The sequence below is a fragment of the Ictalurus furcatus genome, chromosome 16 (assembly GCF_023375685.1).
Source record: "Ictalurus furcatus strain D&B chromosome 16, Billie_1.0, whole genome shotgun sequence".
In the NCBI taxonomy this organism is placed as follows: Eukaryota; Metazoa; Chordata; class Actinopteri; order Siluriformes; family Ictaluridae; genus Ictalurus; species Ictalurus furcatus.
In genome coordinates, this window is record NC_071270.1 from 7,437,231 (window position 1) to 7,464,642 (window position 27,412).

The 27,412-nt window shown below is 40.9% G+C and overlaps 1 protein-coding gene across 6 annotated transcripts; it reads right to left on the reverse strand.

Annotated features, from left to right (window-relative positions):
• Window positions 1-211: 211 nt before the first annotated feature.
• Window positions 212-26,407, reverse strand: vps37bb (VPS37B subunit of ESCRT-I b). Of its 6 annotated transcripts, none has more exons than XM_053645339.1 (5): window positions 25,887-26,023; window positions 24,965-25,186; window positions 12,871-13,042; window positions 7,398-7,480; window positions 212-4,733 (listed from the first exon to the last, which is right to left on the reverse strand). In XM_053645339.1, exons 2-5 carry the CDS (start codon window positions 24,965-24,967, stop codon window positions 4,311-4,313), a joined length of 681 nt encoding a protein of 226 aa, XP_053501314.1. In that variant the 5' UTR covers window positions 24,968-25,186; window positions 25,887-26,023; the 3' UTR covers window positions 212-4,310. The 6 variants fall into 6 exon arrangements, 3 of the variants coding, with proteins under 3 accessions (XP_053501314.1, XP_053501313.1, XP_053501312.1); XR_008388131.1 differs by lacking the exons at window positions 212-4,733; window positions 7,398-7,480; window positions 12,871-13,042 and adding exons at window positions 14,517-17,159; window positions 17,239-18,619; window positions 18,704-20,277; XR_008388132.1 differs by lacking the exons at window positions 212-4,733; window positions 7,398-7,480; window positions 12,871-13,042 and adding exons at window positions 14,517-17,159; window positions 17,239-17,927; window positions 18,134-20,277.
• Window positions 26,408-27,412: the final 1,005 nt, after the last annotated feature.

The window sequence follows — 27,412 nt, forward strand, 5'->3', positions numbered from 1 at the left end:
CTTCATTTGCTTTGTTATGCTGAAGCCTACCCTCCGGGTTCCTTCTGTGGGATTTGTTGTTCTGCCTCTGTCTCACCTTTAACTCCCTCTGCACCCACCTCATCTGTTCCTTCTGCTTGGAACTATAGTGTTCATGCAGAAATTGATGTAGTTTGTTATCCACCAACTGACAAACTGGTGGAACTTGTAATGTAGTGGAGAGTGACACATGATTAAAATCCCCAGAAATTCAATTCAATTCAATTTATTTGTAGACCACATTTAACAGCAGCAGAAGCTGACCAAAGGGCTATACAGCTGAAAAGAATCGAGGTTCAACATCAACAATTACAGCACAAGACAGGGTAACATAAAACAAAACACAGTAAAAAGAATAAAATATACAAATTATAAATCCCCTTGTTAAAATGATAAGTAGACACATGACTTTAAGAAGGGTTAGATACAGTTGTATGCCAAGGAGAAAAGATGGGTTTTAAGGCAAGATTTAAATTATTCAATGGTTGAAGCAGATCTTACTCTAAAAGGTAGCATATTCCACAGTCTAGGGGAAGCTACTGAGAATGCACGGTCACCCTTATGTTTTAATAATTAACGTGCGATGGTTAACAGTAATTTATCAGTAGATCTAAATGCCCTGCCTGAAGGACTCATCATATCACTGATGTATTGTGTACCCAGACCATATAGTGCCTCAAAAACAAACAGTAAAATTTTGAAATCAATTCTATACTTGACCAGAAGCCAGTGTAGAGATGCCATGGATGGTAAAATACGGTCTCTTTTTCTTGTACCTGTAAGAGGTCTAGCAGTGGCATTTTAGGACGTTTCAGACATGAAAGTGAAGACTAACTAACTCCCATGTAAAGGGAATTGCAATAATTAAGACATGATGTACTAAAAGCATGCAAAACTGTCTCCAAATCCTTAAATGTGGAGATAGAATTTAATTTAGCAGTACATGTCAACTGAGAAAAGCTACTCTTTACAACAGAGTGATATGTCTATCTTTAAGAGTTGAATAAAAAAATGACATCTTTAATGCAATCAAAGAGGGTATGGATATCCCCAAGTTTCAGAGGTAGGTACAACTGGGTATCATTTGCGTAACAATGAAATTCCATATTTCTGGAAGATATGTCTATGAATGACAAAAGTATGTGAACCTTTGCTTTCAGTATCTGGTGTGACCCCCTTGTGTAGCAATAGCTGCAACTAAACATTTCCATTAAGCTTTGATCAGTCCTGCACATCGGCTTGGAGGAATTTTAGCCCATTCTTCAGTATAGAACAGCTTCAATGCTGGGATGTTGGTGGGTTTCCTCACATGAACTGCATGCTTCGGGTCCTTCCACAACATTTCTATTGGATTAAAGTCAGATCTTTAACTTGGCCATTCCTAAACATTAACTTTATTCTTCTTTAACCATTCTCTGGTAGAATGACGTGTGCTTAGGGTCGATGCGGAGTTTCCTCCTTTGAAATGCTTTTCTCTTTATCTGGTTGTTAAACCTATTTGTCCCCCAGGATAATAAACTAATAGCCTTCACAAGAAATTTGCTTGTCCAGGGCACTTGCAGATATTAAATATGAAAATGTACTGTTGAATTATATAGATACCATAGGCAAACCTCAGATTGCACTACAATTTACTGTATGGACTGTATGACAGTGTAAGCTTGAATATAACAACTGACAGCTGTCAATGTAAAGCGGGGGAAAAATCTAAATAGTAAGTGTATTGAATTTTAATGATTGTAAGATAGTAGTATGGTTCTGAATAACAACAGCAGTATTATAACAGAAATAATAACAGCAACAATATTGTAAATAAAAAGATTTATAAAATCAAAATAACAACACAAAACACATTTAATTATATACATAGAAGTAGACTTTTACAAAATACTTTTACAAGTAGACTTGTAAAAGACAGTGAACCATTAAAGATGTAATTAAACAAAATGAACTCAGGTACCTGCATGTTAATGTGAACAATGAAGTTGGTCACCTATATTTGCAAGAGCAGACTGGTGTCATTTTTGATGGTGAAATGAGGACAGAGTCTGATCAGTTATCTGTAACTGTTATCAATAACGGTATATATTGTAGTTCATCAGAAAAATAATTTGTTCACACACATTTGATACAGTGGTAATAACACAATCATTAGAATTTTCTTTTATTTTCTAGGGAATGTTAAGTGTTGTAATTTGTGCTGGTGTTTTATAAAGATTCAACAAAAATATTCCACTGAATGGTTCAAGTTTGGCATCAACTGTCAGTCACCAACCTTGACTCCAGGTGGTGACCTTGCCAAAGTACAGAGGGCTGTGTGCACATTAAGCAACACTGCCATTGCCAAGGCCTGTGCCTGCCTGAATCACAAGTTCAACCTGATGTATGCAAATGGATAGGAGGAAGAATTTTTAGATGTGTGTGAAGTTTTGACAGATCTGGAGAAAGATTATGAAGTGGTCGTTGTTGACTCGGTTGAAGCGGAGGGAGAAGGAGAGGAGTAGATTTGCATTTGATAATTAATCTGTTATTATTTTAATTTGAATTTAATCTGTTTTGTAATGTTCATTTTTGTGTGCTTCATAATTTGAATTTTACATAAGTTGTTCATTCCTAATAATAATAAATATTGATAAATATGCACATGTATAATAATAAAATAATAATATTTAAAAAGAAGTTGTTCTTTTCTAAACTGGGTTTAATAAGATTTCTCTTGCAAATGATCGAGATTTCTGGTGTTTTCTACATAAAAATCAGTTCATTTGTGCAAATGGCATTTTGGTGAAAGATTTGTTTAACAAAGGTCATTAACTGGAACTTCCTTTCTGTATTTTTTTTCCCCCACTAGAGAAAAACAGTGGTGCAGATTCTGGCAAATGTTACTCAAAAATTGTTGAGACATTTCAATAGACTTGACTGATTTTCTTTTAATTAGCATTTTTATAAAAGACAAATACCTTCAAAAATTCACCACTAAAGAAAGAATTAAAACATATTATACTTAAGTGTTCTACATAGTGTATCACAGAGTACTGAGAACTGTGCATTATGCTATAACACCTTCTGTGACTGATAGACACCAAGGAAAAAATCATGGTTTGAAAATCAATGGGAGAAAAAAAAAACAACTAAACTTTTCTCCAAGGCACGCTTGAGTTATGGCTGTTCACTTGAATGCAGAAAGACTTTACTCATCACCAATAATTTCATCATAGACAAAACTGATCATAAATCATACAGTATTTTTTTTTTGTCAAATATATAGCTTTTGAGACCTGCCCATATCTAGGATGTATTTAATGATGTACAACTTTGCCATGGCTTTGTACAGGCACCTAGAGTTCCACTGTTGGATGAAATAACAAGTTGGGGAAGTTTAGAAAGAGCTGCATAGTACAAATGTCATTTATAACACTGCAAGTCCTGTAACTCCATCATTTGAATTAGATAGGTTCCTAGTTTAATGCTATTTTGTGTGCTACCTCTAATTATAGTAATGGTACAGCCTTAAGACAGATAGAATGGCAATGAATAACTGCATATGTGCTGAAATGTTTAGTTTTCAGCATGTTTAAATCAGAATACCACAAAACCAAAACAAAATCTCTTATGAAACACAATATATTTTTGGAATTTTATGGTTTTGTGGTAATATGATTTAGGGTATTCGGAAAGGAAAAGTGTCTTTGGTTGCTGGTCAGTAGAATCCAAAATTTTAGTTGATAATATGGTAGGTTTTTTTTCTTTGCTTTACTTTTACAATGTGTCATACTTATTTCCTTACATGCACAGCATACTACTTACTTATCTAATTTACATTTCCCTCCAAAATGTTGCAAATATACATATCTATGTTTCTTTCTAATGAGTATGTAATTTGGTGCTTCTGAAAAATTTTAACTGATCTCTCACTGATATGTAAAACTTGGGTACATGAAGAAATGACATTTCTTGCAGATTCAGTGCAATCATTTGATGGTTTTACCATGATATTTCTAAAGGACTATTTTCTTTAGAGAATTAGATTTCTATTTAGTTGGACATGGACTGGTCCATTTTGTGGATACGTCTACAAAAATTTCCCACTGAAAAACATACAGACTGCAGTTACCCCAAAACAAACAAATAAACAAACAAACAAACAAAAAGCAAGAACAGTTTATAATAATCCATCAACACTTGAGGATAAACCTGTACAAGACCAAAGTGCTAACATACAAACTTCTTCTTTAGCAACAGGGTAAATGCCCGGGTTATTCGTTTACATTTAAAAATACTTTAGTATTATTTCACTGCATGATGAAGCCAGTCCTCGGGGGAAGACCAGGCCTCTGAGGAAATGCTGGTGTGTACTGCTGTGTCAGTGGACCCGTGTAGGATGGCACCATGTTGGGCATTTGGACAGGAGGGTAAGGAGTTGCTGGATAGGGTAAAGTGGGCTGCTGCCCAGTCAGCTGGATTGAAGTTGAAGGTGCGGCCCTCATAGGAACTGGGAAGCCATTAACCTGGCCATCGAAGGGAGGGGTGGAAGTGGGTGTCTGAGACTGAACATGCTCGACTGATGCCTGTGGCATCTGGAAACATTTGAGCACCATCTCCTGCAGCTTATCAATCTTCACACGCCGCAAATGGGCCAGCTTTCTCTTGCTCTGATAGGTTTCAATGAAGGTGTCCAGCGACAAATCACCAGTGAGGAAGGAGTCGGCCATGTTCTAAAATAACAATGAGGTAATTCAGAATAATAATCTCCTTGTATTGAAGTAAAGTAGATAGGAATACAGGGATGGTAATTTGCTTTGGCTTAACCACATAACCCTCATGATCCATTAGTGGGTCCAAAAACCTATATACATTCCTCATCCTACATTCACACTAGCAAGTCACTCATGTCACTTGTGTTCCAATGAGAATTGTTTGCACAAAGGATATAAAAATGTGAAATGACAACATAAAAACAAAGTGAAAAACAATCAGAAACATTGGGGGGGGTGCAAGACAACAAAAATAAAACCTAAAACTTACAACAACCTGGTTGCATAAGTGTGCACACCCTTTTATGATTAGGGATGTGGCTATGTTCAGATTCAACCAATCAGATTCAATCTCATGTTCAACAGTAATTATCTTACAGCTGTCAGTGAAATTATTCTGATTAACCCCAATTAAAGACCAGCTGTTTCTGTAGGATTTTCTTGGCATCTTCTTGGTTACATCTGACTGCTGAAACCGTGGTCCACAAAGAGCTTACAAAGTATGCGTGGCATCTCACTTGTTAAGTATGGATGAGGAGAGGGGTATAATAGAATTTCAAAACATTAGATGTACCTTAAAACACCGTGAAGTCCATCAACAACAAGTAGAGAAAATGGAGCACCACACTGGCATTACCAAGAACAGGACATTCCTCCAAAAAGGACAAGACAAAAACTTACCAGGGAGGCTGCTAAGAGACCTATGGCAATGTTAAAGGAGCTGCAGGAATATTGGACAAGTACTTATTACTCTCTGAATGTGACAACCATCTCTCATATATTATTCACATGTACGGGCTATAGAGTAGGGTAGCTAGATGGATGTTTTTGTGAGAAAGCGCTTCCAAGCTCTACTAAAACCATGTGGCAAAATGTGTTATGGTCTGGTGAGTCCAATTCCAAAAGGTGTAATAAGTCCATAATTCCAAAAGGCATGTTTGGTGCAAAAATCACCGCCACTTATACCCATGGTAAATCATGGTGGTGGCAGAATCATGCTTTAGGGCTGCTTTTCTTCAGCCAGAATTGGGGCTTTTACCAAGGTGAAGCAAATCATGAATGGCTACAAATACCAGTTGACTTTAGTGCAAAACCTTCAGGTGTCTGCTAGTGACCTGAAGATGAAAAAGAATTTCACCTATCAGCACAGCAATGACCCAAAGCATACATCCAAATCAACAAAGGAATGGCTTAACCAAAAGAAGATCAATGTTTCCGAATAACCTATCCAGAGCCCAGACCTGAATCCAACTAAAAATCTGTGGGGTGAGCTGATCCGGGCTGTGCACAGGAGATGCCCTCACAATTTGCTGGCTCTAAAATGTTTTTGTGTGGAAGTGTGGAAAATGTTGCCAAGTCAAGATGCGCCATGCTGACAGACTCTTGCACAAAAAGTGGTATAATAAAATCAAAGTATTAATCACTTATGTATCTAGGTTTTTATTTTTCTCTTTTCCCCTAAAAAGGTTCTGATTGTTTTTTTTATTTGTATACTTTGCAATTTCACATTAAACAGTCCGTACAGGATTTTGTTGATTTTTTTTTTAGATTGTTGTGGTCAAAAATGCTTGATTTTGTTGCAGCTTAAAAAAAAAAACATTTGCGAAATGTTTTGTGTTTTTTGTGCTTTTTTGCAGAAAACTTGCAGAAATAGCAAAAAGTTTTTTGCATGGTCTTTTGCAGTGATCTTTGTTGGTAAATGAGACCTTTTAGATGTACTCATGTTTGACGCACGTGAATCGAAGAGGGCTTTGACTGAATGTGCGTTGTGATGATGTCATACGGTGCATCTTGGCCTAAATCTGCGGTAACTTCCTCTGAATATTGCGGAGTTTATTTGATTTTGTGTTAATTTCTGCGATCGAAATCCTGGAGGGACTGATTAAAGGTGGAAAAAGATCTGACATGATTTATCTTAGTGTCATTCTTTCACTTTATAAAACCCTGCTACTTTTACAGGGGTGTATAGACTTTTTATATCCACTGTATCTATATATAGTATCTAAAGCTAACTAGTCAAATACAAATTAAATAATGCAAAAATCAGTGTGAAAATTGTTTAATTTAGGTTACATCCTAGCTTTGTTGTAAGATTAGCAATGCATGCTAACAGTACTAGCTATGCACAGACACCTGATGAACCAACAATTTCTGCTAATTACTTCCAATCTTTCAATTTTCTTCCAAGCTTCCAATTTTTCTTTATTCTACACACATTTAATGAGAGGTCACATGGCAGGATAAGATATAAGCATGGATATAAATCTGTCTTCCATTTTTGCACATTAAACAGCAAATGGGAACTAATTGCAGGAAGGTTATGAGTGGGGAACTGAGGAAATACCGGACCACATACCTAATTTGCATTGAACTAAGATAATCTCCATTTCAAATGCCAGTTGTTGGACTATGGCTAAAATCACTGCTCCGTGTCATGCATGTATGTAGAAACTGGTTACCTGATGCTTTGTTGCTTGCTAGTGTGAATGTAGGATCACTCTCTTATCTACTGTACATACCTTTGCTACATACCTTAATTTCACTGTACAGACAATCATTTATAGCAGATACAGAATAACACTGATACTGAAATAATCATGATATTGATGCTGAAACTGATTTTACCTCTGTTTCCTCTTCAATTTTTGCTCCTTCAGCTTGTAGCAGGGCTAAAAGTGTGTCCAGTGAGCTTTTCCCTGAGTTGTGATCTGAGCAAACACAAAGCAATAACATTATCCAAATGATTCATGCACAGTCATGTACACATTAGGTTTTACAAAATTAAAGCATATACAGTCCCCTCTGAAAATACTGGAACATGGGCATTTTTGTTTTTTGTTTTTGCAATGCACTGAAGACATTTGGGTTGGTTATCAAAGGATGTATATGAGACTATAGATCAGAAATTAATTTCCTGATATTTCAATTTCAAATTTTATTGATTACACACACAACCATACGCAGTGCAACGTGCAGTGAAATGCTTTTTATGACTGTCCGGGGACATAAAAACAATTTACATAAACCAGAATTTTATAGAAAAAGTCAAATCTAAAAATATAATAAAGGATATAAAAGATAGATGACAGAAAAAATATGGACTATATGTGGAATAAAGTGCAGATATGTACAATACAATGCTGTGCAACATTGGGCATTGCAGTGAAATAGCTAACATACAGTATAATAAATATTTATAAATATGGGGTAATATGGGTATATTAACAGGAATGAAGATGGCATGGGTGCAAAAAATCCAAGGTCTAGTCCTAGGTGTTGTCTTGGCTGAGGGCCCAAATGGCCTGTGGGAAGAAGCTCCTCCTCATTCTCTCTGTGTTGGCCTTCAGTATTTACATATAGATGCATTAAACAACTTTGAACATAGCACCTTTAGTGGCAGACAGCCCAATTTTTAGGTGAGCCAAATTATAGGAACAGAGTCTTAAAGTAAAGAACACTTAATATTTGGATGCATTTCTCTGTAAATTGGCAGACAGAATGTTTCTGTAGACTTCTGAATTATTTCTGCTGCTATCATCATGAGTTACATCTTCAACAAATGAGCTTGTATGTTTAGGATCATGTGCAGGTCTTTTCTTTTGCAACACTTGGGCTTTTCCTTCACTTTGGTAGAGGTTAATCTTGGTTCAAGAACTTTTTTGTCTCATCTCTGTATTTCTTTAAAGTATTTCTTACGATTCTTACTGCTGAGGAACGGTTAATCTTGTGGTATGGAGTCTATATTTCTCTTTTTGACATCTTCAAATAGTGGATTGTGATACATTCACCCCTGCCCTATGGAGGTTGTTGGTGATATCACTGACTACTGTTTTGTGGTTTTTCTTTACACGTCTCACAATGTTTGTCATCTCTGCTGTTGTTTCCCTCAGCTGAACTGTTCAGTGTCTAGTTGTTAGTCATTTGCAATGTCCTGAAAAACAAACAATCCACAGGTGTTTTATGATTTTCCCTCTTTTCACAGCTTCAAAATGTCTTGCTTTTCTCCCATAGACAGCTCTCTGGTCTTCATGTCATATCAGTGACATTTTCCAGTGTTTCTGATCACTTGATAAATGGGTGGATTCAAACAAAAGGTGCCATTTTCCAAGTTGTTTAACAATAGATGTAAATATCACCAAATGAAAACTGAAATGCTGATCCATCATCCCATGTTCATCTTTTGAGCTCAAACCCAAATGTCTTCAGTGAATAGCAAAAGCAATAGCATTGGCCTCGCCATTCCAATATTTTCTGAAGGGACTGTATTAGGGCACTTCAGACTACAGAAAATATATAATTTGTAAATTACTTGGGGTGTGCTGTGTAAGAAAATAATTAATGGTGGGGTGGTGTGAAGCGGCCTAATGTGAAGCAAAGTTACTGTTACCACCAGAAAGTTAATTAATTTCCAATAACAGCATGTCCAGACGTGTTTTGCCAATAATCACAATTTATCATTTAGCAAAGAACAAGCTTTTTAAGATTTAATGTTGTGGAACATCCACAAAACAAGTTACAGTGGTGCTTGAAAGTTTGTGAACCCTTTAGAATTTTCTATATTTCTGCAAAATATGACCTAAAACATCATCAGATTTTCACACAAGTCCTACAAGTAGATAAAGAGAACCCAATTAAACAAATAATACCAAACATTATACTTGGTCATTTATTGAAGACAGTGATCCAAAATTACATATTTGTGAGTGGCAAAAGTATGTGAACCTTTCAGTATGTGGTGTGACCCCCTCCCTGTGCAGCAATAACTGCAACCAAACATTTCCAGTAACTGTTGAACAGTCCTGCATATTGTCTTGGAGGAATTTTAGCCCATTCCTCAGTAAAGAACAGCTTAAACTCTGTGATTATCACAAGGTAAGACTTCACTATACTGTTATCGTTTATTGTCCCAACAAAAAGTTGGGACAATATGGAAAATGCTAATAAAAACAAAGATGAGTGATTTGTAAATATACCTTGACTTGTATTTAAACAAAAAGCACATAAATACAAGGTATTTGATGTTTTACTCAATGAACTACAGTTTTTTGAAGATAAACCTTCATTTTGAAATTGATGCAACACGTTCCAAACAAAGTTGGGACAAGGGCAATTTAGGACTAATAGTGATTTGACAAGTTGAAATAAGAAGGTGATGTGAAACAGGTGAGGAAATCATCTAATCATAGTATATAATGGCGCTTTTCCTCGCATGGTACGCCTCGACCCAGCTCGCTTTTGGGGGGCTTTCCACAGTGGATAGCACCTGGAAACTGGTACTTTTTTTAGTACCAACTCGGTCGAGGTTCCAAGCGAGCAGAGCCGATACTAAATGCGAGTCACGCACTGAGGGAGTATGGATTCTCCTTAACGAGTGGTTCTGTATTGTGCCTGAATAAATGTGTGTCCTTCAATACATACTTTGTATATGGTCATATTCTATTAATTGAAAATGATGCATCATTTATCTCATTACAGATAAAATTACAACAAAGATTTCTGTCTTAGATTTTTAAATCTCGTTTGTTACCGATTTCCAAACAGGTGTTTATTGAAGTTACTCCTGTAGCGGTGACTAATCTAACTTATTTGTAAAACACTACGTATGTTCTAGAATGCCGTTATTTTACATCCTTAATAGGGTCCATGTTCAATGAACAGGAAAGGCATTTGGAATATGGCCTGACCGCGTATTTGTACAGGGCTTTAATAATACGACATTATTCCTGCGTGAAGGCAAGTGGAAGATTGAGGTGACACATTGAGGTGCCACAAAACTGCAGTGGAAATGCAAGTTCAGAAAAGTAGCTTATGTAGCCTCCAAAAAAGGCCTAATCCTTCAAGAGCAAGGATGGGTCGAGGCTTGCCAATCTGCCAACAGATGCATCAGTGAATAATCCAACACTCTGAGAACATTCCTCAAAGACAAATCAGTAGGATTTTGGGCATTTCACCTTCTACAGTGCACAATATAATTAAGAGATTCACAGAATCCGGTCAAATCTTGGTGCATAAAGGGCAAGGCCAAAAACCACTGCTGAATGCACATGATCCCCTCAGACTTCACGGTCTTAACCACTATGAGTCTGTAATGGATATCCTGAAATGTGCTCGGGAATACTTTGGTAAACCTTTCTCAGTCAACACCATTCGCTGTTGCATCCACAAATGCAAGTTAAGGCTTTACAATGCAAAGCAGAAGCCATACATCAACACTGTCTAGAAGCACCGCTGACTTCTCTGGGCTCGGTCTCATCTGAGATGGACAGTAGCACAGTGGAATCGTGTTTTGTGGTACAGTGAGTCAACATTTCAAATAGTTTTTGACAAAACAGCCATCGTGTTCTCCAGGCCAAAGAGGAAAAGGACCAGCCAAACTGTGATCAGTGTCAGGTCCAAAATCCAGCTTCTGTCATGGCATGGGTAACTTGCACATCTGTGAGGGCACCATTAATGCAGAAAGATATGTACACATTTTGGAGCAACATATGCTGGCATCCAGAGCAGGACAATGCCAGACCACATTCTGCCCAGATTACAAGCACATGGTTGCGTAAGCAGAGGGTGCGGGTGCTAGCGTGGCCTGCCTGCAGTCCTGACCTGTCTCTGATTGAGAATATGAGGCAAATTATGAAGTGCACAATAATTCAACGAAGGCCCCGTACAGTTGCGCAGCTGAAGAAATGCATAACGGATTTATGGGGAAAATTCCGCTTGCTAAACTTAAGCAACTGTTGTCTTCACTCAGTCCCCAAATGCTTAAGTGTTATTGAAAGAAAAGTTGATGTTACACAGTGGTAAATAGTCGACTGTCCAAACTTTTTTGGATTGTGTTGCAGTCATTAGATTTGAAATTAGTGTACATTTTCAAAACTAAATTAAATTCACAAAGTAAAACATCAAATAATGTGTTAATAATGAGATTTCAATATAGGGCAGGGTAAACTGAATTTTCAAAAAGACTGTTTTTTTTGCATTTTCCACACTGTCTTTTTTGTAATTGGGGTTGTATATAACAGCACTTTTCCAATGGGTTATGAAACGCGTGCCTTCCAGTGAGTCACGCGTATATATAATAATGCTGGCTTGGTGTGCTTAGAGATGAATTGTTGTGATAATTTCTGCTGCTGCAGAAATATACTGATATATACTGATACATAATGATAGGGAATGAATAAGGAATGAATGGAAAAATGTGGTGTTTGATGCAGTTATGTGGAGAAGTAAAGAGAGAACGTAATCGGGAATGCCAAACCAAAATGAGATGTGTTTTTTTTTCCACGAGTCTCTTTCTTCAAGTCCAAGTCAAGTGACTTAAATGCGACTCGAGTCTAAGTTGCAGACTCGAGTTTCCATCTCTGGTGCAAAATTAATTAAACAGAGGAGAAACTTAGTGTGCTGTAGGGAATTAACACTTAAGAAACCCAGATGAGGAAAATAATGTAAGCCTTTATGATCTCCACACTGGTTTTACAGAGAAAATACTGTTCTAAAACCAAGTGACAATTCTTACAATATATCTAAAGCAGGCATTGTTAACTGGTGGACCGTGGTTTAGATGCCACCCCAACAAAGCACTGTTTGGGTTTGAGTTTTGGATGTTCTCTCTATGTCTGTGTGGGCTTCCTCTATATTGACCAGTTTCCTCCCCCCTCCCAAAAACCTGCCTGAAGGCGGATTGTGTGTGCACATGGTGCACAGTGGTGGAGTGGCATTCCATTCAGGGTGCATTCCTTCCTCATACCCAGTGTTCCCAGGATAGGTTCTGGAGCAACTGCAACCCTGACCAGGATAAAAAAAACGGTTCCTGAACATGAATGAATGATAGACTGATGATGTCACCATTAAAGTCATTAATTGCTTATGTAAACTGCTGGACCTGTGTAGCAGGTCCAGAAAATCATGACCAACAGTTGAAGCCAGAAGAGTCCCCTGAAGGTTGCATGGAATTCTAATAAATAGTTTGGTTCATCATGTCTGATTAAAGTTAAATATTTTACCTTTTGACAATGCTGGGATGAATAGAGAACAGGACAAAAGTACTGTTTAATCTACAGTAAGTAGCTCTATTACACAGAGACCTTGAGTGTGATTAACTAACCAAGAGTGCATTTGTGGAGCTGGTAGGCCTCATAGAGCTCCTGTAAACAGCAGTAGCACTTGGTTAACTGCATTTTCTGTTGTTCCAAACTGGGCTGGAAGCTGAGGTTCTGCTCTGCGAGACTGCGGTTACTGGCGAGGGTCATCTCTTTAGTCTGCTGCATTTCCTGCATCTGAAGTTAGAAGGAGATCAGTGAGCACATATTTATTTTTAAAGCCATGTCAGCAACCAAGCTATTCAAATGGCCAACAAAAAGGTTCATCAATCAATATTTACAATATTAAATATGACACACCTTCTTTTCTTTTCTTTATTTTTTTTTAAATATCACTTTTAAGAAAATATCTATTAAACAAGTCTGATAGTTCCAAAAGTTTTACAATTCAGTAAAATGTGCTTGATGATCATAGGGGTTTGACAAGGTATACATGTGGAGGATACATATGGGAGGATCTTCACCAGACAATAAAAATGCATGTGTTGGTCTTGAATGGCCCAATCGGCATCTGGTAAACACTATTTGGTCATGCAAGTTTTAAGAGTAATTTCTTTGGATCCTGGGGTTTATTTCATATAATTTATTGCTGTTGCACTCATTCCATTTTGATTGCCACTCATTGGTGATACGAGTTTATTAATGGCCTGATGTCAGAGGGTGGTATCAGACATTCAGAGACCTCCAAGTTTAATGCCTCTTTTGCAGCCATATCTACTTTATTTCCCGCCAGACCAATATGTTTCGGCATCCAACAGAGTATAACGTTGAAATCCTTCTTCTACAATCAATGTATTTTAGTCAAAATGTTTATGATTATGGGATGATCAGTCTCCATGGATTAAAGTGCTTGAAGGCAAGACTGAGTCTGAAGCGATTAAAAAGTTTCATCCTCGATCCTGCTCAATGTTTTCCATTGCCAGTTGCAGCACTCGGGCCTCAGCTGTGTAGAGCTCGGTTCTGGAATATGCATGCCATATTGTTGATCTCCAATCACCACTGCTGCTGATACACTGTTATTCATTTTGGATCTATCCATGAATACTATACTATGAAGTGGGGAACTACATTTCAGTTCCAAGGATTCCTGCTGATTGGGAAATGTTTCTGCCTTTTTTAGTTGTGCCAATGCCATAATAATTGGTCTTTTTCCAAGGTCCAGGTGGGAGCAGGCCAAAAATTATACTGTCTTATGTTGTCCAGTTTGATGTTCAAATTCTCCAAGTATGGTTTAATGCATATTCCAAAAGGTTTGATAGCTTTATATCTAGCTTCGTACAGATAAGAACATTCTGCTTGGAATAATGGTGTAAAGGCCAGATTACTTAGATTTGCTTTAAGTTTGACATTGAAGTCATCTGCAAGTATGTAGGGGGTTGGGAGGAGGGCCAGAGTGGGAGTCATTTTCAGCCCGGCCCACTTTAGTTCACGACTGACAATATTAAAATAATGTAATTAAAACCTCAGTATATAAGTCTGCAATAGTGCACTGTTCTCTACGGGCTTGTAATTTTCAAAAATATCATAATTTCCAATTCAGTGCAAATACAGTAGCCTAAATGTTACTTCACAGTGAAGATTTATTTAACAACAGTGATCTTTACAAGAAAACAATGTAATGTTTGACAGTATCAGAATCTATTTTCTGTAAAAAAAAAAAAAAAAAAAGTGTTAATACATATCTAACCCTTGAAATGAAAAAATATCAAATAAATACAAATATAAAATAAATAAATAAATAAATAAATAAATAATAACGAATAAAAAAATGTATTGCACTTTCTAATGACACCATCATCTCTTTTTCCTTTGCATAAGTTAAGAAAACGGCTGCTTTACAACTTCAACACAAATATGAGAACATTAAAGGGTAAATCTCCAACACTATTCTTTAAAACATCACAATGTCCTTTTCTGCAATAGATCTGAATATATATTCTGTGCAAAATTGTTCACAGATATCCAATCCTTAAACACAAATAAAGAATAAAAAGAAGTATTGCACTGTTCTCTGCAAGAATTCTTTTTACAGTATAACTTTCTAATGACAGCTTCATCTCTTTTTCCTCTGCATAAGTGTAGCTTCAAGGAAACATGGCCAACCCTAAAACATTAATAAACGCCTGAGCAATGCAGTGGTCTCTGCAACTTTGTTTATCACAGTGTCATTGTCCAAAGACATGCAAATTTTTTCTCAGTGCACATGAGCATAAATGCCTCAAGGTTCTTCTAGGTTAAAGTGCTCCTGAGTCTGGTTTTTTTTTTATGAATTTCACTGTTGAGAAGCTTCTCTCACAGGCTACTTGTGTGATGGACAGTGTTAATAGCAACTTGTAGGCGAGCACATGGTAGGCATCAGTTAGACGATTGTACTGAGAGAGGATGAGATGAACACAAATGCCACAGTTTTTACAGAAGGAACAAGTTTTGCTCTCTAGTTCGATATCCTTCTGGTCCACGGAAGGATCCTCATCAGTTCCTTGTGGCATTTCACTAACTGTCCTGACAATGTAACCCTCCAGAGGGGACATCTTTAGTCTGTCCTAGACTCTGCTCTCCCTTTCACACTTCCTTCTGTATCCCTAAACTCGATTGCACCTTAATCACCATAAAAAGCATTCCGTAAGCTTTAACATATTTGACATGGAAAGCACGTTTTAATTTAAACTACTAAAATATCCAAATGGCAAAATATGTAGGCTTATTTCATAAGACTTTTGTCCCATTCCCTTTCAATCATGGGCATTGTATATTTAGGCTACTATCTTTTGATAAAAAACATAATGTCACTAACACTTGGGCATAGAAAGTTGTTATAGGCCTATTGTAACTAATGTGATCATGTTTGCTTATTCACACACTGTGGTACAACAGCTTACCTGTGTCTTCCACAGTGACAGCATCAATCTCCTGCATAGGCCTACAACTGGGTCCTGGCTCTGCTTCTGACGCTAAATCAAATTTTACAAATTGTCATATTTCTCACCACAAATCTCCCCTTTTTACAAAGCTTTTTGGTCAAGTCAAGACAGTTTCAATAATGTAGTGCTGAATCATCTGGTATCATTCATTATCTCAGGGCATTTTTTATTGAGCAGGTGCAGCCTACACCATACGCTTCATAAATATTAATTCTTCTAATTCCTATATTCATTCAATGAGCAATAGGGGCTGCTGCTGCTGAAGAGCCACAAGAAAAATTTTGATACTGTAGGGAATCTAGCCAGCGGGGACGGAGCACAGACACACAGGAGGCAGTTTCGGTGCCACTTGTGGAGAAATCTTTATTCACAAATAGTTCGTGAGAGGGTGTGGGTGCGCGTCAAAGTGGGGGTGTGAGGTGAAATGCTTAGTCGCCGCAGGGTTGCCAAGGGCGTGCTAGGGGTTTCCCCGAGTAGTGGGGATCCCGTTTCGCCATTAGGAACAGCCGCGTCAGTGAGTCTTCACTTGCGTCTGGATTGCCTGGAAAACACACAGCATAGGTTAGTGCGTACACCCCGAGAGTCTTCTCTCCCCCTCCGAGCGGAATATCGGCCTTTTATATTCTCCCCTTGCCTGCTGGATGTTGAATTCTTCTGTGCCGCACACCATTCACAGGCAGTGTGTGTGTCGGCGGCCCTGCCCCGCTGCCTCCTGCTCTCCGGCAGTCCAAAACATTGGTGGTGCTGAAGCGGAGCTGTCTCTTCAGCACCACCATGGCATTCGCGGGAGGAGCGATCTTTGTTTCTTGTGCGCCGGCTGTTGGCCGGTCGCCACAGTACCCCCCCTCAGCTCCGAGCCTACTGCTGCCGCGTGTCCGGCCCACAGTGCATCCCTTCGCGAGAGGCCTGGTGCTGGTGTGTGGGTCCCCGCCTGGTGCTGGACCTGGAAAGAGAAATCCTGCAACGAGAGGAACCATCGGGTTACCCTGGCATTAGTGTCCTTGGCTTTGGCCATCCACTGCAGTGGGGCGTGGTCTGTCACCAGGATGAAGTGCCGACCGGCCAGGTAGTATCGCAGCTTTTCGATGGCCCACTTTATTGCCAAGGCCTCTCTTTCCATGGCCGCATATTTCCTCTCAGCTGGGGATAACTTTCAACTGATGTAGAGGACCGGTGGTGTTCTCCGCCGAAGGTCTGTGAGAGAACAGCGTCCAGCCCGGTTTCGGATGCATCTGTGTGCACGGAGAATGGAAGGGCGAAGTCTGGGTTGCGTAGCACTGGGGCGCTGGTGAGGGCTTCTTTCAGGGCTTGGAAGGCCCGCTCCGCCTCTGCAGACCACTTCACCCGGTCCGACTAGCCCTTCTTCATAAGATCTGAGAGGGGGGAGGGTACAGAGGAGAAGTAAGGTACAAATCTGCGGCAATGCCCCACCAACCCCAAGAAGGCACGTACCTGTTTTTCTGATGTAGGCCGGGGATAGTCTCTTAGTGCCTCAATTTTCTTCGTCTGGGGCTTTACTAGGCCCCGGCCAATACGGTACACGAGGTACTGTGCCTCAGTCAGCCCTAGGTGGCACTTTTTGGGGTTCGCTATCAGCCCGGCCTTCCGGAGCTCTTTCAGGACCTCCCCCAGATGGAACAGGTGGTCCGACCAGGTGGAGGAATGGATGACTACATCGTCCAGGTAGGCGGATGCGAAGGGACGATGGGGATGCAGGACAATGTCCATCAGTCGCTGGAACGTTGCGGACACCCCGTGGAGCCCGAAGATGAGAACCCGGTATTGCCAATGGCTGTTCGCCGTGCTGAAGGCAGTCTTTGGTCTCGCCTCTGGGGCCAGGGCCAGTTGCCAGTATCCCTTGGTCAGGTCCAGGGTGGATATGACCCAGGCCCTCCCCAATCATTCCACTAGATCGTCCACTCGGGGGAGTGGATAGCTGTCGAACTCCGAGACCTGGTTCAGCTTCTAGAAGTCATTGCATAGGCGCATACTATTGGACTCCTTGATGATGTTGTCCCGCATCATTCGGCCGATGTCCTCCTCGATAGCCTTGCGGCGGGCCTCCAGGACACGATAGGGCCGCTGCCGCACCACCACTCCTGGCCGGGTCTTGATCTCATGGTGGACCAGCTGCATCATTCCTGGGGAGGTAGAGAACACATCCGTGAATTGACCCACCAACTCGACAGCTCCTGTCTTTGCCCGGGAGTGAGGTCTTCCCCCAGCTGGACCAAGGTACCCTCGTCATGACCTGTGTCCCGTGCAATGAACGCAGAAACTATTGGCGCCGACTCTACCCATTTCTTTAGCAGGTTCACGTGGTACGTTTGTGTCTCCGCTCACTTACCGGGCTGTTGCAGGCAATAAGTTTACGGCCCCCTTCCGCTCAAGGACTGTGTATGGCCCTTGCCACCGGGCTAGGAATTTGCAGGAGCTGAATGGCATCAGTAGGAGCACCTGGTCGCCAGGTTGGAATTCCCGGGGTTGCGCCGGCCGGTTGTACACTCGTTTCCGCTCCTCCTGGACGATTGGGGCCACTCGGTCAATTCTCCCCGGCATTTCCTGTACGTAATCGACGACTGAGTAGAACGGGGAGGGCTGTTCTTCCCAGGCTTCCCGGGCCACGTCCAGCAGTCCCCGAAGTTGCCGTCCAAAGAGGAGTTCGAAGGGGGTGAAGCCCGTGGAGGCATGGGGGAACTCCCGGACAGCGAAGGTCCCAATCTCTCCCCTCCATGTCTACCACCCATCGTAGCATCTGCTTCAAGGTTTGGTTGAACCTCTCGATGAGCCCGTCGGTCTGTGGGTGGTAAACGGACGCCTTTAGGTGCTTAACCTGCAACAGCAGACACAGATCAGACATTAGTTTGGAGACGAAAGGCGTACCTTGGTCGGTTAAGATGTCCTTTGGTATCCCCACCTAGCTGAACAGGAGCATCAGTTCTCTCGCAATGTTACGGGAGGTGGCTTTGCGTAGCGGCACCACCTCGGGGTATAGGGTCCATGCCGACCCTATCAAAGGGGATGCCTATGATGGGCAGATGGATAAGGGGGGCTGGCGGGGGCCTCCGTGGGGCAGTGCGCTGGCACTGGGGTCACTGTTGGCAGAAGCCCCAGACCTCTGCATCCATCCCTGGCCAGACAAAATCGTCTTTTAGCTTCTCTAGGGTGTTTCGTGCCCCCAGGTGGCCCCCGAGCGGGTGGGCATGGGCCAGGTGCATCAGCGTCTGCGTCTTGGTCTTGGGGACTACCAGGAGGTCCACGATTTCCCCTCGGCAGCTGGCTCGTTGATACAGGAGGCCTCCCCTGACGAGGAAGTAGGAGGAAGGGAGCCTCTGGTTCGGACTCTGGTCGACCCCTTCTATCTGACGCACCTGGGCCCAGCAGTGTTTCAGGCGGTCATCCTCCTGTCGTCTGTTCCCGCCTGAAGTTCCCCTGCCAGTTTACCTGTTGGAATACAGACGAAAGCAGGTTAGAGGGTGTGTGCAGCGTACCTTCTGTCCCGGCATCCTCCTCGCCTCGGGCCATGTAGGCCTGTCGCACTCGCGCTTCCTTGTCAAACCCCTGTCGGCCTGGGCTCGTCCTCGGGTGTCCCATAGTCTGGGCTGTGTTGGTGGTGCTGTCCATCCTCGCCAAACACCAGGGTGGGCAGGGTGCGTTCCAGGGCGGTCAGTAGTTCCCTGGGTGTCCCAGGGCCTTGCATTCCCACGGCCTGACATTTGGTGGGTGGCAGAGTCCTCAAGAACTGGTCCACGGCCAACCTCTCTACAACCTCGGTGGTGGTGTACAGGTCTGGCTGGAGCCACCTCTTGGTGAGGCGCAGGAGGGTATCCATCTGTCCCCGTGGCTTGGCTCCGGGCCTGTAGCTCCACTGGTGAAACTCCGCCGCCGTCTGGAGGGGGTTCCGCCCACACCATGCCAGGATCTCTCTCTGTACTGCTCTGTAGTCCCCTGCGTCCTCTGGAGCGAGGGCATAATAAGCTGTGCGCACCTCTCCGGTGAGCAGCGGACCAAGGATGCGCGGCCATTCTTTGATACCCCAGCCCTCTCGGTGGGCGACCCGTCAAGTTTGGAAGAAGGCCCTGGGATTCTCGGCTGGGATCTGGGCGGGGAGGGGCGGCCACAGGGGTCCTTGCTTTCAGGGCCAGCAGCTCCCGGGTCACAACCTGTAGGCTCTGGGCGAGTCTCCTGGCGAGTCTGTGCTCATGCCCGCATTCTCCACCAGTGTAGGGAATCTAGCCAGCGGGGATGGAGCACAGACACACAGGAGGCGGTTTCGGTGCCACTCGTGGAGAAATCTTTATTCACAAATAGTTCATGAGAGGGTGTGGGTGCGCATGTGTGTTGAAGTGGGGGTGTGAGGTGAAATGCTTACTCGCTGCGGGGTTGCCGAGGGCATGCTGGGGGTTTCCCAAGTAGCGGGGATCCCGTTTCACCGTTAGGAACAGCCACAGGTGCAGTCAGGGGCGGAGTCTTCGCTCACGTCTGGATTGCCTGGAAAACACACAGCGTAGGTTAGCTCGTACACCCCGAGAGTCTTCTCTCCCCCTCCGAGCGGAATATCTGCCTTTTATGTTCTCCCCTCTCCTGCTGGATGGTAGAATTCTTCCGTGCAGCGCACCATTCACAGGCCGTGTGTGTGTCGGCGGCCCCGCCCTGCCACCTTGTGCTCTCCAGCTGTCCAAAACATTGGTGGTACTGAAGCTGAGCTGTCTCTTCAGCACCACCGCGGCAGTCGCGGGAGGAGCGATCTTTGTTTCTTGTGCACCGGCTGCTGGCCCGTCACCACAATACATAAGCATGAACGGTGGTTTGCAGACAACATTGTTCTGCACGGCTGCTAGCATCTTGCACTGCTCCTAACTAGCTTAACGTTAGCTTATTGGTCGTCTCATTGTCCTCATTTGGTGTGCTGGTGAACAAGCTGCTCAGTTTTGTACATTTGGCCGCGTCACGTTGAAGAGCTTTCTTTTTTTTAATCTTGCCTTTTCAGCGCCGCCTTGCACCAGGAATTCTCCCGGTGGTCCCGATTAGCCAATCCGGGTCTGGTTGGGAGTTGATCAGCAAGACTGTTTAGATCTTGAAGTGTAACAGGTGTATGTAGAGACAAGTAAATTGAACACAATGTGATGGCCCTATGGAGGGTTAAACGTACAGCTAATGCTTGTAGATTAGTATCTATTGTGACTTGACTGAATTATATTGCGATGAACCAAGACGCTTATTCCTCCTGAAGGACATTGCATGTTTGGTCCATTTGCATTAAAACTTAAACCGTTTTAGGATATTTGACTATTTAGTGATACGTGTGTTTCTTGCAGACAAAATGCAACAGGGTTAAATAACATGGCTAGTAGTTGAGGTTCTGCAAAATTTGCTTTAACACCTCGACAGTTTCACTGAATAATACTGTTACTTGTCAAATTGGTAGCACTGGAACTTGGACTCTACTCCTACTCTTAGGAGATGGACTCCGACTGCGGGATTGTAAGATCTCTGCATCTATATATTCTATATGGTTAGCTTTCCATGGCCTGTTCTCTAGCCTTATGTTGCAGTGTTTTTATGCCTTCTTTCCTTTTGATATTAAGGAATGTTCTATATTTAGTTCTTTGTTAGCTTTGGGTGGTGTTTGACTAGTAGAGGTTTGTGCACTTTGTGCTTTCTTTTTTGATGAAGATAGGTTTTTGTTACTGATTAGGTGTGGTTAGCTTTGAAAGAAATACCAGTAGGACAGTAACAGATAAGATATAAATCTCAGTATTAAATAAAATAAAAAAAACCTGCCTGTGAGACATGCCTGGAGATGGCTCCTGAGATTTGTAGGCTGGTGTTTGGCATTTAACCCCCCCCAACAAAGCCGACATATGGCTTTATCCAAATTTATTGGTTCACCCCTCTCGTTAGGCACATATCCAAAATGTTCCCAGAGCGCCGGTGTAACACTTGGTTTCCCAACAAGATCCATCACAGCGGCAGAACCCGAAGTGAAATTCGCCTGACTGGATTTTGCCACGCTTAAACAAACCCGCACCAAACTAACAGAACACCATATAAAGCGTTTGATTATGATTAGGTAATTTGTGTATTAAGATAAAATCTCCCGCTATATTGTAGGCTGTAAATACAAATGAATACTGTAACTGTTATTATTACACTTGTATACAAAATGTTGTACTTGTCATAGTGCCCACTCAAGCAGAAACATTAACGTGGTGTGTGATGCGACATTACCACAGTAGCCATTTTGGACAAGGGCTGCAACTAATGATTATTTTGATAATCGAATAATCTGTTGATTATTTCTTCGAATAGTTGGGTTAAAAAAGGGCCATTTTTATTTTCTGTATTTTTTCAAAAAAACATGTTATTTCACATTCTGCCCAATGTTTTCCTTCAAACATTGTGCAAATTGAAGGCTATGAAAAATGTATTAAATGTACCTATGTGGGCTATGCTATACACTGTGCAAATGATTTTTAAAAATATTAATACAGCTGCAACAACTAATCGATAAAATAGATAATAATTGCTTATGAAAATCATTGTCAATGAATCTCATTATTGATTAGTTGGTCTGTGCACGGCATGGGGTGCATTTACTCACTATGTTACTTCTGTTCTGAAAACATGCATCGGAGAGTAAATACTAAAGTTGTGTCCCAAATTATGTACTATACACTTGCACTATGCATTATGTACTCTAGCTTCTAGTGTATGAATTTTAGACGGGTAATATCGTCTCCAATGGAACACGAGCGTTTTTTTTTTTTAACACAACCCGGAAGTAGCAGCCGTTTCCCAGTCTGTGGCACATTATGTCATACGCACATAATGTGATGCCGCTAGCTTTAGCAGATACCCAGAGTCACCGACCATGACTTTCTTCAGTTTACTGTTTGTCAACATTACCTTTCATACCGAACATGACCTCAGTCACCATCAGATGGAGGCGTAATCGTCAAGTGGCTAAGGAAGAAAGTGTGCGACCTCCAAGTCCTCTAAGGCAGGAGAGCATTTTATATTAAACACCGCAGAGAATATCAAACTTTATAAAGCGGAGTTTATGTAGAGGGGACACACGACAGCGATGCACGAGTACAAACTTATGTTCATATCCAAAATGCTCCACTGTGTGCAAGAGCTTGGGGAAACTGGTGCGAGTTGCTTAAAAGGTTTAGTTTAATTTCAGTTTATTATTATATGCTGTATTAGGCACTTGCAGTGTAACTTTTGTCATTTATTATAACGGAAGCGATCGATTAGTAACGAGGGCGCGTTGCTCTTCACTCACGGGAGTAGCCGCGGTGATACAGAGTGGGAGCGCGAGTAAGATCTGTAAAATCTAATTAAAACACGACGATCAAAAAACACAAGTAAAACAATGTCTAAAGGCAGTGAGTAACAAACCACAAGGTGAAGTAAAAGTGAGTTTTTATTATTAATTTAGGACTGTAGTTTAATTCAGTGATATTTGTGCATCCATAAAAAGTAATGCATAAATACTATTATGTACATACAAACACAAGTTTATATTATATAATAGTATTTATGCATTACTTTTTATGGATGCACAAATATCAATGAAGTAAACTACAGTCCTAAATGAATAATATATATTCTGGTGTGTGTGTATTGGGTTCTTTTCAGTCTTATATAACAGTTGTGTAAAGTTCTAGTCTGAAGTTTATATTTGTAACACTCAGTTTGTGGATTTTTTTTTTTTAAATAAATGGGGGAAAACATGGTACTGAAAGTTTGCTCCCCCCCCCCCCCGAATAATCGATTAGGACGAGCCTTTATATAAAATGGAAATACTGGCGTGAATTTCTAATATTTACAACTAAGGAATAAACATAAGTGTAATTTCTGCACTGAAGAAAACATGTCTGAAACACATTAAACAGCTCACGCATCTGTCGCAGCATCTGACACGACAAGCCACATTAATACACTTACAAGTTTGTTGAAGCCCTTACTATACAACATTCTCACGTTTCGGACAACCTGGATCGTGTACTTTTCCCGCAGCAGCTCACTCTGTGACTGCCGCTGTTTTTCAAATGTGTTTTATTCATTGAAATGCATTTTTCAACATTGTGAAGTGATGTCACTATGGATAACCCCCATCAATGACGTCACAGACCCAACTAATCGATAATGAAATTCGTTGTCAATTATTTTCATCATCGATTAGTTTTTGCAGCCCTATTTGGGACACAACTTTGGTCTGTACTCTATGTGTGGGATTTGGAGCTTGATGAAGTCACTGCCAATAAAAACTTTTCCATATCTAAAAAACAAAACAAAAACCAACGACAGCAACAGTATCAAACCAGCACCGCAGGAGCACAAACGAACAAGACAGGTATTTGGACGAGATGGATGGTGAGTGGCTTGCAAGAATTCACTGCTCCGCCAGAGATTTTGTAATGTCTAAGGATTGGAATAAGTTATGATGTTTCTTTCTACAGCACAAAACAGCACAAATCGAGCACGAATGAACGCCAACAGTGTGAAGCGATTTGGACGGCATGGAACGGAGAGTGACGTCACTGCCCCAAATTATATTTGGTATTTCTAGGGAAGGGAAATAGATACACTGTTCATTTTAATGGCACAAACAAATGGCACCAATTTGGAGCGATTTGAGCGACATGGGGTGGAGAGTGATGTTACACAGCCAAAAATTATATTTAATATCTTAAACACCAAACCAGCAAAAACATTCGTTTTTGCAGCACAAATGAGTACAAACATATGGCATAGTTTTGGTGATTATTTAATTTCATGGGGTGCCAACTTTTGGTTGGTTGCCAGCATTGGTTGAATGTGAATGTCTGTAATTGCAGATAATATTTTTTCACAACACTTTTCCTTGTGCGTTTTGCCTAACGTGAACTACCCTAGAAGCTCTTATGCACATGTTTTCTGCTTGCAATTCAGTATGGCTGTACATGTTTTTGGTACCCGGCAAAGAAATAAATAATAATCAACAAGAACACGAAGATGTTAGTCCCGTCCAAATTGGTACATGGAATCACAGACATGGGTTATAAGAATTGTAACTCAAACTACGTTTATTAAACCAGTCCCGTTTGAATAGTGCTAAAGAGAAGAGAAGTAACAGCAACACTAATGTCCTTTGAGAAATTAGTTAAAGTGTTGAATTGGTACTTACCATTAAAGCTTAAGTGTACGAGGATGAATGCACTCTCTAACACCAGCCATTATGAGATGCGGTAGAAAGAAACTGTTACTCCAGCTGAATTTCAGACACACCGACTCAGCTGATTGAGTGCTCTGACATAGATCAGAGATGATTGACAGGACAAGGGCATTTCAGGGGCCAATCAGATTTCAGCTGGGGCCAGTCAGTGCCCCTCTGGCCCCACCCCTGGATCTGCCAGTGGTTGAAGGAAATGTAAATTCTCTAAGCTGACCTAAAAATAACCATTAGAAAACATTCTGTACAGGTTCTGTGTTGGTTGTCGGTTCTGGGAATGTTAGTTTTTGGTTACAAAAAAAAACCCTACAGAGACTGACCCTAAAACGTTATTATTTGGTTCCCCAAAAAAATAACCAAACGGGAACCATATGATAACGTTAGGGGAACGTTCTGTGTTTGCTGGGGAATTAGATTAGACCCTTACATTTCACGTGACAAATCAGTTAGGCGCACAACTACGTGACCAAATAAATTAAACTAAATAACCATAACAAACTTGATACTAGTTCATAGTAAAAGCAATTTCGACACTGTAAAATAAATAAATAAATAAATAGTATTATAGAGTCTGGGAGCCCTCTTTGAGATCCATGGTTCTACATGACATTGCAAAAGTAGTCTTGGAAACATATTACATAACAGAAGCAAATTTAAAGAGACAAAATCAAGTATAAATCTGTCTAGCTACTTACAGTAGCTCACTTTCATGACTCTGATCATCTCTCCAATACAGTTGAACATTAGCTAGTATCAGCAATAATAAATGGCGGCAGTATATTTACAGCGAGATAAATATGTGACAAAGGAGAGGCGTTTTGCAAGGAAGAGAGTCCTGCAAAGATCTCGATTGTATTGGTTGAAAGCAAGCGCTTACCTCGTCCATTTCTTTGACAATTTCATTGAGCTTGTCATCATCCTCAAGCAATTCGTTTAGCTTTGTCATTGAATATGAACTAAATTTGCTCGTAAACCCAAATATTTCTCCCATTTCTATTCCACCAACAAACACTGTTATTCCATCAACCGGAACTGGAATTCTTATCCAATAAGAGCGCGTGAGTAGCAGACTAACGTAATTATGATGTAATTCATACTCGTTTGTAGCTAATGCTGCGTTCGACTAGAGGTCGTAACTTGTAACTTGTAATTCCCAGTATCCGACCTGGAAAAGCTAAAGAAAACGCACCCTCAACTCAAAATTCCTCCTCGTGAACTCGGGGCAGTCTTCTCAGCTATACCCCACCCTCCCTTTGTCTTCTCAACTAGGAGGTCCTCCGAATTCAATTAGGGACGTCAATACATGCTGTCTGTCTAAACTGCATAAGCTAGCTAGTTTGGTGTCCATATTGGCCAGTTGATTCTTCTTTCTGCTTCTTTGCTGTACACATGTCTGTGGAGCCCCAAATGTAAAAATGGAATATATATTTTTTTTCCTATCTGTATACATATACATTCATGTCCATAAATATTTGGACATAATATCTGGACAAAAAAGTTATTTTAGTTGTCTACCACAGTATATTTGAGCTACAACCCAGCAAACACAGAACGTTCCCCTAATGTTAGCATATGATTCTCATTTGATAATTTTTTTTGGGAACCAAATAATAAAATTCTAGGAACGTTCCATTTAGGTTCTTTTGTTTTGTAGCCAAAATCTAACCTTCCCAGAACGTTGCAGGGAGGTTATTTTGTAACAACCTAAAGAGAAACTATACATAACATTCGCTAATGGTTATTTTTAGGTTCTATTTTTGTAACCAAAAATTCACCTTCCCAGAACGTTGCAGGGAGGTTTTTTGTGAGAACCTATATGTTCTCTGCTGGTTGTTTTAGGTTAAGTTAGAGTAGTGATGTGTCATTCATGAATGATTCATTCATTTTGAACAAATCTTTAATATGACTCGGGAACAATGAGTTGTCTCAGAAAGTGATTTGTTCATTTTTGACTGCGCATGCACTACAACATTCCCATAGGTTCTGTCCAGCCTCCACTCAGCCTACCAGCAGCAAGGACTTGCCTTCTAGTGTGCCAGAGGACCTTGGCGATGACAAGCCTGTCCAGGTTCATCTCAAGCAAATTCATTGGATCTGTCAATATAATTGAGACAGGAGGCACTTTTTAATCCATTATTAAATGGACATTTCACATTGGTAGAAAATAAAACCCAGTCAGATCAGTTCATAGGGACCTACTCTATGCTCACAATAAAGATCAATTAATTCTACTGCAGAATTTTAAAGTAATTGCTCTTTAAAGTCATTGGATCTGTCAATATGTTTGAGACAGGAGGCACTTTTTGATCCATTACAAAATGGACATTTCAAATTGGTAGACAATCAAATCAAGTCATATCAGTTCAGATAGACATCACCTATGCTTGCAATAATTATCACTTA